This window comes from Sapajus apella, unplaced genomic scaffold (assembly GCF_009761245.1).
Source record: "Sapajus apella isolate SASKATOON/1434 unplaced genomic scaffold, GSC_monkey_1.0 scaffold94, whole genome shotgun sequence".
NCBI lineage: Eukaryota > Metazoa > Chordata > Mammalia > Primates > Cebidae > Sapajus > Sapajus apella.
The window spans coordinates 1494284-1514546 of NW_022437034.1; the positions used below are offsets into that span (position 1 = coordinate 1494284).

Consider the following 20263-nt stretch of genomic DNA (forward strand, 5'->3'; position numbering starts at 1 on the left):
GGAAGGAAGGAAGGAAGGAAGGAAGGAAGGAAGGAGAAAAGAAGAGGGAGGAGGGGAGAGAGGGAAGAAGGCAGGCAGGCTGGGAAGGAAGGAAGGGAGGGAGGGAGGGAAGGAAGAGAGAGAGAAAGAAAAGGAAAGGAAAGAAAGAGTTTACTAAGAAAGAAAGTTTACTTCCCTGTCCTGTTTTTGAAGAATGACATCAGGTGGATATCAACAAAACAAGGGAGAAAACCAAGAAAGAGAAAGTCATAGGGCCAAGGATGAACAGAGAGGCTAGGTCCCGGAAAGACCAGTCCCAGGATGATTGCTGGCTAAAACAACTCCCATTACAAATTGGAGCTGGAGGTCAGACGGCTTTCAGAATAAATCCTCTGCAAAGGGTTCTCTGGAAAGAATGGGGCCTCTGCAAAGAACAATGCAATTGAGAAGCTGAGTGATTTTGAGGACATGGTAAAGGAACATCTTTTGTCAACACAGAAAAATACAGTCCGTATTCCTATTTGTGGATTCTAGATTTGTGAATTTGCCTACATGCTAAATGTATTTGGACCCCCCAAAATCGATACTTGCGGCACTTTCCCGGTCATTCTAGGACATGCACGTGCACAGAGCAGCAAAACCTCTTAGCCGCCACAAGCACACCTTCCCAGCGGAGGTTGCACCAGGTGACTGACTGCCTTCTTGTTTCAGCTCATACTACAATCTAGTGCCCTTTCCATGCCCTATTTAGTGCCATGTTTTTTGCATGTTTCTGCTTTTTTTTTTATGGTGATTTTGCTGTTTAGAATGGCCCCCAGGTATAGTGCTGAAGTGATATCTAGCATTCGTAACTGCAAGAAGGCCATGATGTGTAAGCTTCATTCAGGCACGTGTTACAGTGCTGTTGGCCATTGAGCTCAATGTTAATGAATCAACAATATCTGTTAAACAAGGTGTCCTGAACATAAACACACATGAAACAAGGTTAAGTATTGATTAGCTGATGAGATGTGACCAGAGGCTTGCAGGAGCCTACCTCTGTATTTCTCCTAAGAGCAATTTTTCAGTTTTTACCAATTCTGTGTTTCCGGCTACTTTGTAGAACATGACTACCCTATATATTGAGAATCAACTATAATTAGTGACTTCAGGGTTAGAAAGGAAGCTATGCAAGAAAGATGTGGTCCAAATGTGAAGTCACAGAAAATGCAGAATGATTTTGAAGATCAGGTTTTCAGAACAACAACAACAAAAAAATTCATCGTGAGGACTCAAGGATTCCAGTGCTGGACCACAGGAAGGAACTGTGATGCTAGCATCACACTTGATTCTGCAGAGAATATTTACAAATGTGATCCTAGCACTATACTCAACTGCAGGGAACAATATTTAGAAAGTCTTAACCATGTAAATGGCATTTAACTTTCAAAATAAATCTAGAGTCAAAATGTGGATGATTTTATTGTGATTATGGAATAAAATATAAATGTTATGAACTAGGACAACAGAAAGTATCGAAGACGAAGTAGAGCTTAGGGAGCTGATGTAGGGAGGAGAGGACCAGGGAAAGGTTGAGGGCTCATATCCTCGTCTCATATGACGATGATATGGGAGATAATGCCCAAAGTTGATGACGTGAGAAACAGGGATTGGAGGGTACAATGTTACTTAAAGTTTCCAAGGCAATCAATGGAGGAAATAAAACTGGAAAGGGAACTGCCAACAATTGAAAAGGGAGGAGGAAGGTGGGGTATGGCACAGATAGAGACTGTCTAGAACTGAAAACAGATCAACAAGTGGGGGTATAGACATGAGAGTTTTGGAGTTGGCCACTAGAACTGAAATTAACACTTGTTGCCTGTACTTGTCTCTATAAATGAGACAGATGAGTGAGAAACTGTTGCTTTTCATTTTATACATTTTCATTCCTTTTTGCTTTTTCTTATTATGTGCAAATATTCCTTAGATTTAAAGATAAGCTCAAAATATTTAAATAACTTCTTTACCTTTCTTATTTTCCTTGCTTCAGGGTAACCTTGAGGAAGACAGAAGTAGGTTTCAGCTTTTTGGTGGTGGGCCCTGACACAGAAGTTCCCTCACTTGCTCAGAGTTCTTAGTGTCTCCAGCATGTTCTTGATACCACTAGAGCAGAGCAGATGCCTGCCTGTTCCATTTGTGAGGTGTTTAGACCCAAACAACTTAATACGTATTCATGTTCTAACACTGTACTAGCCGTTTGGGAAAATAATATGTATGAATTAAAAGAAAAAAGTATTTTTATTTTATTCTTAAGTAACTGCAATGAATTACAAGTAGGATGTGTACAGCTGTTGGGCACTGCACAGGTAATCAAGCCTGGAGTCAGATTGGACACCCTCATTTTCGGTTCTGTATTTACTTTCACCCGACACTTGCTGTTAATCACAGCAACAGTCAAAAATCCAGCTTTGCAAGAAAAAAAAATGGTATCATCAAAAGGAACTTAGTGTACCCTCCTGTTGAAACTGAAGCCATTGGGAGTTGGTAGTGGTGGGGTTCCATGGCTGTTTTCAAGGGAAAGCTTAAACCTTCCTGCAGCGCTCCTGTGGGTTTGCTGATTGCCCCAGTGTACCCTGGTGCACAGTTTGGGAACCATGGCTCTAACATCTATTTGAAACTTCGTTTTGGTCTGTCAGGCAACTTCATAGGAAAATATTATAGGACAAGGGTCATGTAAATTTAACATTGAATGTAGTTTCTTGTTCAATAATAAATGCTCCATAAATACTGTCTTACATTGAATCTATGATGCTATCGATTGCAAGATACATATTGACTTCTAGAGACAGTAAAATGTTAAAAAATAAAAGTGCATCATAAAATCAGTGAAATACAGTAGTTATTTGAATAGTCTGGTGTGAGTTTATTGCCCATGTCTGAGTCAATGCTGCAATTTCATATTTACCTGGTGTCATCTATAAAATCTAACCTGTTGGTGTTATTATGGGCTTAAAACCCAAACCTGGAAATAAATCCTGAAACAACAGAGTTTGAATACGCCCTCTTCCCCAGCACACAATACCAGCAATGTGCTTCCCCTGCTCTTCTCCCTGGGGTGGCAGTGGGGGGTGGCGGTAGACAAGCAGGAGCCCTGTATTCTCCCTCTTCTTTGAGTCTGGAGTTTTACCTCTCTGTTTCCCACCGCTAACGTGCTTAAAATGCTCTGATCCACCCTGCCAGTAATTATGAGACTGTATACCTTGATCTTTCCGCTATCAAAGGACAGGTGCACTGCAGGTACAGGGTGTCTGGTTTTCTCTATATCCCGTGTGCATCTGGGAGGATGGGGCCACCTGAACAGAGCCACATGGCCTCCAGGGGATGCCCACATGGTGTGTCTGAGCACACCAAGAGCCGTGTCCAGCCATATTCTCTCTCCAAACGTGTAAACATAGTGTATCGGAGTCCTTAAGTTTTGCCTAATCAGAGCAAAATTATCTTAGAGCAGAGGTAACATTTAAGTATTAGTCTGAAGGAAACAAATTTTCACCTTGCAATAATTCTTATCTCTTTAGACTGTAGACCTACACCGAGACTCAAATTCCCAGGATGTGGATAAAAACCCATTCAAGTTTTTGACTCCTGACTTCCCAAGACAGAATAGAGTTGGAGGAAAGGGTGGCAAGAAGGAAGTTCAGGGTTATAATTTATCGTAACGCCAGGCAGAATCCAGCACAGGCTTAGGGGAGAGGTGGTCTTTAGAAAGCAATGTCCTCTCTGGAGTGGTCCCAGAGGCTCAGCACTTCCTGCCGCGGGTGGGCTCTGGTAGATGTAGCTCCATCGGCCCCTCCTTGCTTCCCCTAGGGATTCCGGGATGTGGTCCGATTCCTGCTGTCAGTGTACAGGGCCTCACAGCCCTGAGTCCCCAGGAGGGCCTGGGAGAAGGTGCCTGGCTGCTTAAACCCCACACAAGACCTGAAAAGATGGGTTTGGCAGGCAAGAAGAACTCTCCAGTCCTGCTAAAAGCACATGTATAAGTCAATTCATCTCACACTTAGACCTCAGAAGGAGCTGCGCCCCCACCCAGGGGGATTTCCTCTAAGGCCCTCACCTAGAGTGAAGTCTGGAAGCCACAGAGAGAAAACCTTGTTCGGGATGATTCTTACATTTAGGTACTGTTTTACAATGTGTAGCTGGTATGTTTCTCTACTTGTTCCTACTTTGATTTTCCTTATTTGGCTATTTATCTTCATGAGTGGTGTGTGTGTGGGGGTGTGTGTGTGTGTGTGTGTGTGTTGTGTTTGAGACAGAGTGTTTTGCTCTTGTTGCCCAGGCTGGAGTGCAGTGGCCCGATCTTGGCTCACTGCAACCTCCGCCTCCTGGGTTCAATTCTCCTGCCTCAGTCTCCAGAGTACCTGAGGTTACAGGTACCCACCACCATGCCTGGTTAATTTTTTGTATTCTTCGTAGAGACAGGGTTTCATCATGTTGGCCAGGCCTGTCTTGAATTCCTGACAGGTGATCCACCCGCCTCGGCCTCCCAAAGTGCAGGGATTACAGGCATGAGCCACCATGCCCGGCCTCTTCATGAATGTTTTAGGCATCTGTCCCCTTAAGTCACTTGCTTCTGTTCTACTCCTAGTCCTAATTTCCAATTTTTAGGGCAATTTGTGACTTCTCTTGGCTAATAGTGGGAAAGTCCCTAGGTGGCTTTATCATGCACATCTAGTCATTCTCTGGCTGTTTTGAGAAAAGTGTGTGTGTGTGTGTGTGTACACAGCGGGTGTCCTGCCCTTGCGGTGTTTGCACTTCATGCAGCATTCTCTGGTGGAAGCATGGTAGGGAGAGATTAAGACCAACCAGCATACACCATATTCACAGAGCACGTCCACCCTGTGATGGGCTTTTCGGGTGGTTTTCTTGACAACCAGACTTACTAATCATCCTCCAATCCCACTTACCATTAACTGAGAAAAGCACATAATTGGCTTAGGAGGGTCACTAATGCACCTTTATGAGCCCGTGTAGACTCTTAAGTCTTTAGAGCTGACTGCTTAAAGAGCCTAAGCTTCTCTACCAAAATCATGGAAAAGGCCCTTTCAGAAAAATCAGGTGGTTTAAGAGCAGAATGACTTTAAGGATGTTAGCAACCTCCCCTGTTTTACAGATGAGGCCACAGAGGCCCAAACAAATACATGTGAAGCTCACATAACTACAATCACGCATCACTTAACGACAAAGATACATTCTGAGAAATGCATCATTAGGTGATTTTGTCACGGTGCAAACAGCGTAGAATGGACCCCAGAAACCTAGATGGCGCAGCCTCCTGCACACCCAGGCTGTGATCCCATGACCTATTGCTTCTGGGCCGCAAACCTGCTCAACACGTTACTGTACTGAATACTGCAGGCAATGGTAACACAATAGTAAGTTTTTGTGTCTCTAAGCTTAGAAAAGGCACAGCAAAATACAGTAGAAAATGTAAACAGTAGTACACATGTATAGGTCCCTTGCTATGAATAGAGCTTGCAAGTCTAGAAGTACTCTGGGTGAGTCAGTGAGTGAGTGGCGAGTGAATGTGATGGCCTGGGACATTATTGTACACTACCGTGGACTTTATAAACACTGTACATGTAAACTACACTAATTTTTTTTTTTTTTTTGATGGGGGTTTTCTCCCCTTACCCACGCGGGAGAGTGCAATGGCATGACCTCAGCTCACTGCAATCTCCACCTCCTGGGTTCAAACGATTCTCCTGCCTCAGCCTCCCAAGTAGCTGGGATTACAGGCGCCCGCCACCACACCCACCTAATTTTTGTATTTTTATTAGAGACCGGGTTTCACCATGTTGGCCAGGCTGGTCTCAAACTCCTGACCTCATGATCTGCCTGCCTCAGCCTCCCAAAGTGCTGAGATAACAGGCATGAGCCACCATGCTTGGCCAGCTACACTAAAAGAGAATACTTTTCTACAATAATAAATTAACCTTAGCTTACTGTAATTTTTTTACTTTATAAACTTTTTAAACTTTACAAACTTTTGGACTCTTTTGTAATAACACTTAGCTTAAAGCACAAATGCATTGTACAGCTACACATTTTCCTTCTTTATAGCCTTACTCTATAACCACTTTTCTATTAAAAAAAAATTTTTTTTTAACTTTTTTAAACTTTTGATAAAAAAATAAGACACACAAACATTAGCCTAGGCCTACACAGAGTCAGAGTCATCAACAACACTGTCTTCCACCTTCACGTCTTGTCCACTGAAAAGTATTTAGGGTCAGTAACACCCACGGAGCTGTCATCTCCTGTAATAATGCCTCCTTCTGGAATACCTCCTGAAAGACCCATTTGAGGCTGATTTACAGATAACTTTGTTTTAAATAAGTAGAAGGAGTACCAGTAACATAGTCATTTCTTATCAAGTATTATGTACTATACATAATTATGTGTGCTACACTTTTATATGACTGGAAGCACAGGTTTACATCAGTGTCACCACAAACACATGAGTAAGGCATTGTGCTACGCCATTGAGATGTCACTGGGTTGTCCAGGTACACTGGCTCACACCTGTAATCCCAGCACTTTGGGAGGCTAAGGATGGTGGATCACCTGAGGTCAGGAGTTCAAGACCAGCCTGGCTAACATAGTGAAACCTCATCTCTAGTAAAAATATAAAAATTAGACAGGCGTGGTGGTGCACTGCTATAGTCCCACCTACGCGGAAGGCTGAGGCAGGAGAATCGCTTGAACCTGGGAGGCAGAGGTTGCAGTGAGCTGAGATCACACCACTGCCCGCCAGTTGGGGAACAGAGCAAGACTCTATCTCAAAAGAAAAAAAAAAAAAAAAAAAAAGATGTCACTAGGTCATAGGAATTTCCCAGCTCCATTAGGACCTCACGGGACCACCATCATATGTGCAGTCATTGGGGGTGCATGACTTAGTTATGTAGAAGTGGGCTATGCTCAGGACTGCAGTTCCCCAGTCCCAGGCTCCTTCCACTATAGCAAGAGCCACCTCCATTTAGAGCACCACAACCCAGCTAGCAAACATGTGCTGTGTGAGGGTAGGAACTGCTTAGCATTGCTGTCTCTTTCCCCTTTCCTGCTACAGTGCTGCCTAACAGCAGGCCCTCCATATATTTACCTAAAAGTTGCTTGCTTTTAGGTAAATGTTGCTTGCTTCCTCAAAGAGAAAACCTCTACAAGTGGAGGTATGAGAGTGAGCAGCCACAGACAGCAGCAGCACAGCAAATGTGGGAGACCTTGTTTCTTCCAGATGAAGAAACATGATAAAACAACATGGCATCTGATCCTTCTGCCTTGCTGTCAAAAAGATAATAGTCTAAGGCACTTTTCTCATCTTTGCTTGTACCTAACTGATGAATAGCTATATCCTTTGATGGCAAAATGACATATAAAATATAAAATAGGGGAGTAGAGAGTAGTAAGTACATTTGAGCATTTTAAATAATGTATATGAAGTATATAATAAAATGCCCCAACTTGACTTATTCACCTCAGGGATAGGTGGCTGTTGAAAAGGGGGTTTGTTGCTAATTTCAGAGCTTTTTATAGTCTCCTTGGTCGTAATGGAGTTATCAGATGCTTTAGAAAATTGAAATCAGTTCAGTAAAATCTGTTCATTAAGTAAATCCTGGTTTATATCTATTTCATATTAACCAAGCATTCATTTAGTACCTTCTTCTGTCATATGTTTAGTGACTTTTGTGGGCCTTCCTTTCCTTTGCCATCTCGCCTGTTGGTATGATGACCTAACCAGGATCAACAGATAGAACAAATTTCAATCTGTTTCTGACTTTCTCATTTTTCATCTCCAGAGGAAATGGCCCCTGAGAATGCCATTGCCCTTGAGGAAGAGAGCTTTGATATAGTAACACATTTCCTAGAAAATGTGTTTTTCCTTTTCTTTGCTTTTTTGCTCTTGACCGTTTCTCCCTTGCAATTTGCTTTTACTTACTGAAGATTATATTTCATTTGTCAGTTACAATACTCTGTCCACCAACAGATCAAGCCCACCCAAATTCTACTACAATTTTCTAGATTGTGGGTAGGCTTACAAAGACTCTGTCCAGGAATATGGAATTATTTTATCTTCACACAAAAGATAGCTTCCTTAAGCAACAGTGAATGTTTGTCTCTTAGTTCCTTGTGCTGACTTCACCTCTTTGTGCAGACTCCGAAGTTTCTCCCCAAAATCAACCTGGATTCCCCATTCCAAGGAACAGAAGCTCAGACTGCACTCTGACCTTTCATCTGCTCTGTCTGCATGCCACGCATATTCAGTAAAACTGCCTCTTCTGGCCTGTTTCCATTTCTAAGAGTGCTACATTATTGCAGGAGTTAGAAAAGTGCCTGGGAAATACACATCAGCTCTCAGTTATGTCTGCTGAAACTAACTGATATGATTTGGCTGTGTCCCCACCCAAAGCTCATCTTCAATTGTTGCTCCCATAATTCCCACATGTTGTGGGAGGGACCCCATGGGAGATAATTGAATCACAGGGGCAGTTTCCCCCATACCGTTCTTGTGGTAGTGAATGAGTCTCATGAGATTTGATGGTTTTATAAGGGGTCTCCCCTCACTTGGTTCTCATTCTCTCTCTTGCCTGGTGCCAATGTAAGACGTGCCTTTTACTTTCCACCATGATTGTGAGGCCTCCCCAGCCACATGGAATTGTGGGTCCATTAAACTCTTTTTCTTTATAAGTCGCTCATCTCAGGTATGTCTTTATAATGGGCAAAGTCATGTAGGCCAAGAGGAATTGTAATAGTTTTCCTGTTGTTGCTGGAACAAATTACCCCAAACTTTGTGATTTAAAACAATACAAATTTATTCCCTTATAATTCAGGGTCAGAAGTGCAAAATCAGTCCTACTGGGTTAAAGTGAAGGTATCGGCAGGACCAATTCCTTCTGGCAGCTTTGAGGGGAGAATCCTCTTCCTTCTGTTCTCACATCTCTTACTGCTCACTCTGATCCCCTGCATCCCTCTTCTAAGGACCCTGGCAATTATGTTAGGCCCAACTAGATAATCTGAGATAATCTCCCCATCTCAAGACCCTTAGCTTACTTCCATCTGCAAAGCCTCTGTCATATAACATAACATTCACAGGTTCTGGGGATGAGGAAATGGACCTCTTTGGGAATCACTGTTCATCTGACCACAGGACCGAGAGCTCTCTATTCAGTGACAGTTTTCTGTGGCCTCTCCTCTTGAGGTCAGGCTGTCTTGGTGAGGGAGGGATGTTTGTGGGTGGGCTTGCCCATGCCCTTCAGAGACCCCAGGCTTGACTCCATGCCTCTTGCACCTACAGTGGCAGCCAGGTTTCAGCCGCCTCCCCGAGGCAATCAGAGGTGTCACAGTGGTGCCCAAGGGCCATGCCACTGTGCCCAAGGTGTTTGCCAACTACCCTTCCTCAACTCTCGTCTTTCCTTTTTTCCTTTTCAGCATTATATTAGTGCCGGGAGGCCACTGTGTCAGCAAGCTGAGAGGGAAACTGAGGCAAGATGTCGGGCCGGAGCGGGAAGAAGAAAATGTCCAAGCTGTCCCGTTCAGCCAGGGCAGGTGTCATCTTCCCAGTGGGGAGGCTGATGCGTTATCTGAAGAAAGGGACGTTCAAGTACCGGATCAGCGTGGGTGCCCCTGTCTACATGGCAGCAGTCATTGAGTACCTGGCAGGTAATGGGACACGCAGAGGTAACTGCCTGCTCCCAGGTCCCCACTCTCCCCTGGATCCCCCTCGCAGGCTGGGGAGGGATGTTCCGAATTGCTCAAGGCTACTGTGGGTGGTGACAGGGTTGCAACTGGCCTGCTTGGCTAAAGTCAACTTCTGCAGGCTTTAGGGGAGAGAAGAGGGCATAGGAAGGACAGATGATCAGCATGGAAGGCAGAGAACTCACAATCAAGTAAGTGGCTCTCCTACACCAGTGCTGCGAAAGATGTAACTTGCTTTAAGCAAATGCAATATATAAATATCCAAGCTCCTGAAGAAAAAGAAACTGCAGGGAGAATGGGGGAGTTGACATTCATTTTATAAAAGGGAGTCTTTTTACACCAAATTGCTCATTAAACATCAGTTTTCCTGGTATATTTAAACTAGGACTCAGTGTCCATAAATAACATTTATCTGATCATCAAAAACATCTTCGGCTGCTGCCATGAAGCCGATGTAATGTTCTAATTTTTCTCTCCTTCACTGAGGTGATTCTCATCTAACAGGGGTGCATAGAAAATAGTTTCCCACATTTGTTGTCAAAGTTCATTTTTTACTGGAAGATGGGATTTTGCTGTGTGTATTCTTTATCTTGGGAACTTTCTCTTTAGCTTTTTTGTTGTTGTTCTCTTATGTCATAAACAGACACCAAACTTTACAATATCAGGGGTGCTTTTTAGAAATATTTGTAAATATATAAATATATATATATATACACACACACACACACACACACATATATATACACACACATATATATATGCACACACAGCCGGGCGTGGTGGCTCACCCCTGTAATCTCAGCACTTTGGTAGGCTGAGGCGGGCAGATCACCTGAGATTGGGAGTTCAAGACCAGCCTGACCAACATGGAGAAACCTCATCTCTACTAAAAATACAAAATCAGTTGGATGTGGTGGCACATCCCTGTAATCCCAGCTACTCAGGAGGCTGAGGCAGGAGAATCACTTGAACCCGGGAGGCAGAGGTCGTAGTGAGCCAAGATGGTGCCATTGCACTCCAGCCTGGGCAACAGGAGTGAGACTCCATCTCAAATGTATGTATTTATACCATAAGTGTGATTTAGTCCTTTGTTGGGTAACAGCCACAAGCAACAATGTCTCTGACTTTGCTCAAGGTCTAGACACCAAGGTTAAGTCCCTTGAGAATTCTGCCAGGTTAAAAAGCAAACCTCCCCAAACTGTCTAACACTGGGGAGGCGAGCCTCACTCATGAAATCCCCTGGGCTTCAGCAGGGCTGGTCCTGTCTTCTATTCCCAGGTTCCTCTTTTCTGCTGGTTCTTCCTCTGTAGGTGCTCAATTCTGCTCTGCCCTCTTAGTTCCCATCACTCACCAACCAGCATTGATTGGTGAAACGTCCTCCCCCAAAAGCTTCCATCAGGCAGACCTCTGCATTGTGAGCCTTCCTCTTATGAAATGAAAGCTTGCTCCTGAGCTAAAAGTCCTTCACTCCTTTAGGAGGTTGGGGAGAGCTGGAGGGCTCTGAAAATCAATGCTTTTCAAAGTGGGGTCACCCAGGCATCTTGTTGACAAGAACAGGGTGGGACCTGAGACTGTATACCTCAAGCTCCCAGGTGATGCCAATGCTGCTGGTCCAGGGACCAGACAATGAATAGCAAGATTGTAGCTAGTCTTTTAGCCTCAAGCCAAAAGATGTGGGGAATGCTTGTTTAAAATGTAAGTTCCCATCAGGTGCGGTGGCTCACCCTTGTAATCCCAGCACGTTGGGAAGCTGAGGCAGGTGGATCACCTGAAGTCAGGAGTTTGAGACCAGCTTGGCCAATATGGTGACATCCCATCTCTACTAAAAATACAAAAGTTAGCCAGGCACACACCTGTAATCCCAGCAACTTGGGAGGCTAAGGCAGGAAAATCACTTGAACCCAGGAGGTGGAGGTTGCAGTGAGCCAAGACCACGCCACTGCACTCCACCCCGAGCAACAGAACTAGACTGTCTCAAAAAATAAAAAAATAAAAATAAATAAAATGCAAGTTCCCAGATACACTCTCAAAGGGTCTGATTCACTGAGTCTGGAGTGAGGCCGAGTAATCTGATGGGAAAACCTCCCAGCTGAGGGAGGGAGAGAACAGACTTTGAGAAGGGTTTATGAAGCTTCAAAACAACCTGTTAGGTGTGTGGCACCCACTGAGACTGGAAGACACTGAGTCACTCAAAGATCCCACAGCTTCCAGATGGGGAACTAGGACTCCCCTAGGGCCCTCAACCTGGAGCCACGCAGTTTGGCTGCACTATGCTGCCCTAATGTTTGTGTGATGAAAATAATTAAGTACTTCTTGTGCTTCCATTTGGCAAAAGTCTAAACCAGTGCATATACAAAATCTGGCCTTTGGAATCCCTGGCATCTCTGTTAGCCTTTGGTTCAGAGGTGTGAGATAGACGAAGCTTACCTGTTCCTGTTCATTCATCCATTCCAAGAGCATTTGCTGAGCACCTCCACATCGGCGCACACAGTAACTCCTTAGGCAGAGTCCCCACAGTAGAACTGGGCCGTTTATACAACGGGTTGAATGTGGAGCGGATGAGCGCCTGCAAGGGTGCCATTGCCAAAGTCCTCCTGCCCCCGGCCAGTCCCAGAGACCAACACCATCCTGGGCCACGTGGAGGAGGAGGAGGAGGTGACATTGGTCTCCTGAGGCCCAAGCCTGTCCTCTGTGTATTTTTCCTCCCTTCTCTGTGCCTTTTCTCTCCTCCAAAGGCAGGCAGGCGCTGAGAGCGCGCAGGCTCAGATGTCAGTTCCAGTCGGGATGACTCACTGACCAGCTGTGTTACCCTAACCTCTCTGAGCTTCAGTTGTTTCCAGAACCAGCTCATTTAACCTCATTCAATGAGCTAATATGTGTGAAACACCTGGCGCATGGGCTGCACTCAATAAGTGGTAATTCTTCTCCTCCCCCCTCTACTAAGAGCTGATAAAATCATTCAGGACAAAGTATAAATGACTAATGCCATTAAGGTGGTGTATTTTCAGGCTGGATTTGCATTTTAATGAGATAAAGCATTTTAATCCAAAGGAATGAATCATATTAGTGGAATTGCAAGCTACTGTTGAGTAAGTGCCATGGGAGAATTTTTAGTCTGTTTTTTTGTTGTTGTTTATTTATTTTTTAAAGAGGTATTCACTGATTTTGTTTAGGGAAGGGGGTCAAAGTGTGGACGCCTCCTGTCAACCTTGAAATGACTTCCACATTCATAAAACAAATCTAGACTGTGCCTCATGTGAATCATTCAGGCCTTGAAGATAGAGTAGAAAAGAGGCCATGTTGGTCCTGCCCCTTGCTGGGCTTACAGCCTAGTGGGGAGGAGGACAACAATGAAACGCCTCACAGTAAGATCAGGTGTTGTCCAGCAGGGAATGAGAGGAGCTTCGGGAAGCGTGCGTTGGGGGAAGGGCTGCCTAATATAATGCAAGCGTTGTTAAGACCTAAACCAGGTTGTCAACCCTGCATTTTCTCTTATCGATCGATTTCAAAGCCTGATGACTGGGTCCCACCCCTGAGAGATTCTGGGGTATTTTCTGTGCATCAAGATTCTTAAAAGCTTCCCCAAATGATTCTGATGGCCATCCAGCTGGGGAAGGGAGTCAGCCAGATTCAGGTGGGGACGGTGAACTAGGGGAAGATGATGAGGAAGGTGGGGAATAAGAGAGAAGACTCCAAGTTTAAAGGAGTGTGTGGCCATTTCTTTTCTTCTTTTTTTTGAGACAGAGTCTTGCTCTGTCACCAGGCGCCAGGCTGGAGTGCAGTGGCGCGATCTCAGCTCACTGCAACCTCCCCCTCCCGGGTTCAAGCAATTCTGCCTCAGCCTCCCCAGTAGCTGGGACTACAGGCGCACACCACCACACCCAGCTAATTTTTGTATTTTTTAGTAGAGACGGGGTTTCACCATGTTGGTCAGGATGGTCTCGATCTCTTGACCTTGTGATCCACGTGCGTGGCCGTTTCTAATGTGCCTGGAGCAGAGCTTGGAAATGGGAGGGGTGAGAGATGAGATGGGGGCAGGGCAGCAGGGGCTAGACTGTGACGGCCCTTGAGGGCCACGTTGAGGGTGTGCGCACATGTGCGCGTGCGTGCGCGCACACACACACGGCAGAGGAGGTATCAAAGGGTTGAGGTAGCAACTGCAGGGCATCTGGCTTTAGGTAGTGAACAGTTGTCAAGGAGCAAGATCAGATTCTAGGAGACCAGTGGAGGTTAGTGTCACTTTGTAAAGAACTGACAGTGGCCAGAACCAAGGGTGCACAGTGAGGATGATGAGAGGATATAGGAAATCTGGGTACTCTCTGGATGGTGGAGTCAGCTCCGCTCCATAATGGGTTAGATCCTCAGGGAGGGGCATCAAGGATGACACAAATCTTGCAAGCGTGGACTAGCTGCTTTCTTTCAGGCCACACTGCCATGGGCTGAGAAGTGCAGCTGTGGACTTGGAGACAAGAGGAGTAGGAAATGGGTATAGGAAGTCAGGCCAAGAAGGAAGGAGAAGAGAGCAAAGCAGCTAGTGGATGGAGAATGGTGCCTGCAGCTGAAGTCGGGAGCAGTGGATGAGAACCAGGCTGTAGCAGGAGGGGCTCAGTTTGGGACCTGCTGAGCTTTGGTCCAAGAGGGCTGGGCAGAGTGCTCATGCCTGTAATCTCAACACTATGGGAGGCCAAAATGGGAGGACCATTTGAGTCCAGGAGTTCCAAACCAGCCTGGGCAAGATGGTGAGACTTCGTCTCCACAAAAAAATTAAAAATTAACCAGGTGTGGGCCAGGCACAGTGACTTACACCTGTAACCCCAGCACTTTGGGAGGCAGAGGCTAGTGGATCACCTGAGGTCAGAAGTTCAAGACTAGCCTGACCAACATGGTGAAACCCCATCTCCACTAAAATTACAAAAATCAGCCAGACATGATGATCCATGCCTGTAATCCCAGTTACTTGGGAAGCTGAGGCAGAAGAATCACCCAAACCTGGGAGGTGGAGGTCGCAGTGAGCTGAGATCATACCACCGCACTCCAGCCTGGGCAGCAAAAGCAAAACTCCATCTCAAAAAAAAAAAAAAAAAAAGGATTAACTGGGTGTGGTGGCATGTTCCTATAGTCCCAGCTGCTCGGGAAGCTGAGGTGGGAAGATTCTTTGAGCCTAAGAACTCGAGGCAGCAGTGAGCTATGATTGCACCACTGTACTCCTCAGCCTGGGTGACAAAGCAAGGCCCTGTCTCTCAAAAAACAAAGATGTCCAGAAGGGCAGAGCAGACAGAAATGCTGGATCCAGCCAGACCTGAACCTAGATTCTGGTTCTGCCACATATCAGCTGTGAACCCTCAGGCCCATTGCTTTACCACTCATGATGTTATCGTGAGAACTGCATAAAATAATTCATGGAATTACTTTATGTGCCACTCAGCACATGTGAGCAACTCCATACATGCAGCTATTGCTGTTATTGAGTGAAGACCCTGTAGGTATCTGGCGAGCTCAGGAGGGAGCTGTGGGCTGGGGGTTCACATCTGGATGTTAAGGCAGTGGAAGTGAGGGAGGTCACCCAGAGAGAGCACCGGACCCAGCATGAGCAACACTAGTGTGCCCAGTGGGCCAGGGAGAGATGGAAAGGATGGCAAAGGAGGCTGAGGAAAGCCAGAGGGCAAGGAGGAAAGATGTGAGCATGTGATGCATCAGGGGCCAAGGGAAGGGAGGGGAGGGCAGCAGCCCCTAAGGGTCACGCTGATGAAAACCAGACAAGGACAACAGATCTAACCACCTCAGGGTCATGGCGACTTTGGCAAGGACAGTGTGGGTGGTCAGAACCAAACCACAGTGAGCTGAGAAGTAGGAGGTGGGGACCGAGAGACAAAGGGGGTGGGGAGCTCTTCACACTCAAAGTAATGATTAGAGCTGCCATAGATCTTATGAATGAATGACATGTAAAATGCTGCAGCCTGGAGTAAAAATAATTTAATTGTACCTTTTTAAATAACTAAGAGTATAATTGGATGGTTTGTAGCACAAAGGATAAATGCTTGAGGAGAAGGAAACCCCATTTTCCATGAGGTGATTATTACACATTTAATGCCTGTATCAAAATATCTATGTACCCCATACATATACACAATTACTATGTTTTCACAAAGATTAAAAAATAAAAATAAAAGTTTATTTCTAAAACATGGTGCAGCCACTATGAGTAACAATTTGGCGATTCCTCAAAAAGTTAAACGTAGAATCACCAATACAACCAAGCCATTCCATTCCTAGTTATATACCCAAGAGAACTGGAAGCAGAGACTCAAACAGATATTTGTGCAACTATGTTCTTGGCAGCATTATTCACAACAGCTGAAAGGTGGAAGCAACCCGGTGTCGGTCAACAGAAGAATGGATAAGCAACATGTGGTATATACGTACACCGGGCTATTATTCAGCCATGATATTTCAAAAAGGAATAAAATTCTGGTACATGCCACAGCCTGGAAGAACCTTGAAAACATGCATATGAAGCATGGCAGACACAGTAGGGCAATATTGTATTATTCTATTTATAGATGATACTCAGAGTAGGTGATTCACCTAGAAGAGGTGAATTCAGAGACAGAAAGTAGAATAGAGGTTACCAGGGGCTGAGGAGAAGGGGGGAGAAGTGATGAGTTCCTGTTTAGTGGGTACAGAGTTTCCATTTGGGATGAAGAAAAAGTTCTGGAAATGGATAGTTATGGTCGCACAACATTGTGAATATACTTAATGCCATCGAATCGTATCCTTTAAAATGGTTAAATGGTAAATGTATGTTATTTTTTTTTTTTTACCTTTTTTTTTTAATCAAATGCTTTGTTCTGAGATGTGGTTGCGCCTCCCCAGACTACCAGAGGGATTCCCAGCACCAACACGGTGTAGCCCCTGCAGGAGGGAGCGAGCTGGAGACACAGAGGCAATGAGCCTCGTGGGAAAGCTGGGCCCCGGGGTCTCCAGAGCTGGCTGGAAGCCCTGGCCCCAGGTGGGAAGGCACCTCCTCCAGCTGCTAGAAGGAGAAGGGCTGCTTGGAACTGATGCAGACACTGCAGTGTGCCCCTGGGAGACACGTGCCTCCCACACCTTCCTCCCACACACAGCTCAGCCTTTCTAAGTGACCCTCATTACACAAGTCATAAGTGGCAGTATTCCATTCTGCTCTCCCGCCCAAAAGAGCCATGCTCTTCACCCCCACATGAACTGGATTCTCCTGCTGATGCCATGGGGGCCAATGAGCCACCATCGGTGGGCTTCCTTTGGCCAGTCTACCACTCCTCTGAGATTCATGTCTGTGGTTTCTGAAGGCTCTCTCTCCCACACACTGCCTCGGAAAGGCAACCTGGGGCCACAGGAATAGCCAGGAAGAGAAGGCTGGGGACAACACAGTCAAAAAAGGAGGGCACAAATTCTCAGCAACGCGGGACGAGGGACAGCAGTCTGCCTCCCCTGATTCTCTGGACTGGCTGTCTGGCTTGCTCCAGGCTCACACATGGGGCTAGAACCATGGTGTCTCTGGTGCCAACCTGTTGAAGGAGGATGCACAGCCCCGCAAAGAAGGCATGCGCAACTGCTCATTTAGAAGGCCCCATTGACCTGAGCATGCTCGCCTTCCGGAATGGTTATCACGTTCCTGCTTCAGCTTCTTGATCTGTGGAATTGTGATCATGTTGGTCCAGTTCACATCTCCAATGTAAGTGAGGAAAAATGGACTGAGAAAGCAAGCCCCCAGTTCTGCAATGGCATTTTGTATGCACTGACAGTAGATATAATGTAAATGCAAGATGTTGAGAAGGAATTGTTTGTAATCATTTTGATTATGAGAAAATTTTCTGTAATGTAATGCATTTTCAACTGACGGAACAAGTAGGTCTTAAAATAGGGTTGAATTTCAGGACATCCCATGAAATCACTGTATAACATAGACACTTGTCATTTACATGTCATTTCCAGATAATTGGGTCTCACCACTTAACACCAAAAATTTTTTTATCTAATGATTTTCATTTGTGTTTTTAAAAGATTACTTTGACCACCAGTACATGTGGCTGTACAGATTGTATGCTGCACAAGAACACACATCTAAGGGAATATCATTCAAATCCTAAACTACAAAGATGCACGTATTTATTATGAGAATTTCCAGCAGATGGTAGTAAAGAGTTTTGCTCTAACAAAATTCAGAAAGTAAAGAATCTTGCTGGGCATGGTGGCTCACCTCTGCAATCCCAGGTACTCAGAGGCTCAGGTGGGAGAATCACTTGAGCCCAGAAGGTTGAAGCTGCGATAAGCCTGGATAGCAACACTGCATTCCAGCCTGGGCAACAGAGCAAGACCCTGTTTCTAAATATAAAAAGTATCTTGAGGCAGGAATGTCTTTTCTTTCTTTTTTTAGAGGCAGCGTGGGTCTTTGTTGCCCAGGCTGGCGTGCAGTAGCATGATCACGGCTCACTGCAGCCTAGATCTCCTGAGCTCAAGAAATCCACCTCAGCCCCCTATGTAGCTGGGACTACAGGCACATACCACCAAGCCCAGCTAATTTTTGTAACTTTTGTAAAGATGGGGTTTCGCCGTGTTGCCCAGGCTGGTCTTGAACTCCTGAGCTTCAGCAGTGGCCTTGCTGGCATAGATCTGGAGAACAACAAAACTAGGGATGGGGAAACCATCTAGCACCCGCTACAATTACCTGGGCTAAAAGAGAAGAGAGCTTTAACTCAGGCAATGGCAACAAGGAGGCCAAAAGGATGTGAGATTGATGAGGCTGGATGGACCCCAGGTGGTGACTGGAAGGAGCTGGGGAGTGGGAGAGGGAAGGATAGAGAATGACTCCCAGGTCTCTGGTAGGATGGAGCTGCCAGTTCCAAGGGTGATTGGGAAAAGCAGGTTTGGGGAAATGATTTTGATTTGGGGAATGTGATGCTTGCTTTACCTGTGAAGCCCCCAGGTGAGGCCGTCTGGGTGATATCATGGTAGGGCTGATGGTACAGATTCTGTAGTAGAGGCAGGTGGACAGAAGCTGGAGCCATGAGTCCGATGGGATTTTCCTCAGATTTCATGGCCCTAGCAGAGCAGAAGACACAGGCAGAACCCCAGGGGCACCGCCAATCGGTGGGCAAGTGGACAAGGAAGAAAAGACCTGGGAAGGAGACAGAGTCTTGGTCACTCCACCTCCCCTGTCCCAACCCTAAAATTAATGTGTTATTTCCCATCTTCTGTAGGCTGGAATATCCACTGTTGGTTTAAATTGTATACAAAATGAAAGGACGCAGACTCTTCCAAAATAACATGTTTGAGCTTTACAGCATCACTTTTGGCTAAAGAAATTCTTTTTACTACTCAGTACTCAGCTGTGTTCCAGATGGTTACTATTGTTAGAAGTGTGACTTCCAAGAAGTGAGGGGTTTGCTATAGAAGTCCCCACTACTTAACGGAATTATGGTCTTCCCACAACATTTGCAGTAGAGTAAATCAGTACTGTGTAAATCCAGTTTTCCTATTGATTGCCAATATAAGGATTTGGCAGGATTAATGAAATCCCCAAGATCAATAAAATCACTCAAGCATGTAGCAAACTTTTATAATTCATGGGACTATATTTGCCATAATAACATTTGAAACTATTAATGATGGTCAATGTTTTTCTTGTTTCATTTGCTTTGAATTTTTTTCTTTTTAGGCAGGGTCCTCTGTCACCCTAGAGTGCAGTGGCACTATCACAGCTCACTGCAGCCTTGAACTCCCGAGCTCAAGCAATCCTCCCACCTCAGCCTCCCAAAGTGCTGGGGTTATAGGCATGAGCCCTGTGCCTGGCTAATAATTAATGTTATTACAAACATTTAAATGGTGAAGTCCATGTCTCAAGGATGTCCAGACTAAACATTCAAAAGAGATAAGAGCTATTTGATGTAGATTTTCTGTGAGGTATTATCTTTTCCTCGATAAGGAAAAAAAAAAAAGTCCTACCACTGCTTTTGCACTAGAACACAGAATCAAGGTTTTCTTTCTTATAAATCATTTCAAAAGGGTTTAAGAGCCCAGTTGCATGTTCCCCAAGCATCGTCTGCATTGCCTGAATTGTGCTGCATGCTGAGTCTCTACCTTCAGTCTCGTTCTATGCTGCATTCGATTCCGGCAGATTTTTCATCTGTGAGTCTAGTATCTGTGCATCTGTCTGTCAAGTGAAAATAACTGGACCTTCAGGGGCTTCCTGAAGACTCCACATATGTAGTGCTTCCCATTAGCCCTGTCTCTTATGCTGACAGTTAATTTGATCAACTTGGGGAGGACGCTTAATTTCTCCCTCTAAATGCAGGTAACAGGAGGCAGGAAAGTAATGATCCAGGATGCTAAATTCAATTCAGTTGCACAGAAGCTTAAAATTGGGAGGCTCATTAATCCCCAAACCCAACTAGAAAAAGGGATGAGAAAAACGGATAAAAGGAGGGCTTCTTCCTCCCAGGTGTAACCCAGACATAAATAAGAGTCCCTTGAGATGAGCAGGTGTAGCACACTTCCCTTCACTGTGCACAACGGGGAG

General features: G+C 45.2%; 1 protein-coding gene across 1 annotated transcript in view; it reads left to right on the forward strand.

Annotated features, from left to right (window-relative positions):
• Positions 1 to 20263, forward strand: part of LOC116535352 (core histone macro-H2A.2) — a 58319-nt gene that overhangs the window by 13629 nt on the left and 24427 nt on the right. The window contains exon 2 of the mRNA XM_032256226.1: positions 9439 to 9669. Coding sequence (XP_032112117.1) covers positions 9498 to 9669 — 172 coding nt within the window. The 5' untranslated portion in view covers positions 9439 to 9497. The remainder of the gene's footprint in view (positions 1 to 9438; positions 9670 to 20263) is intronic.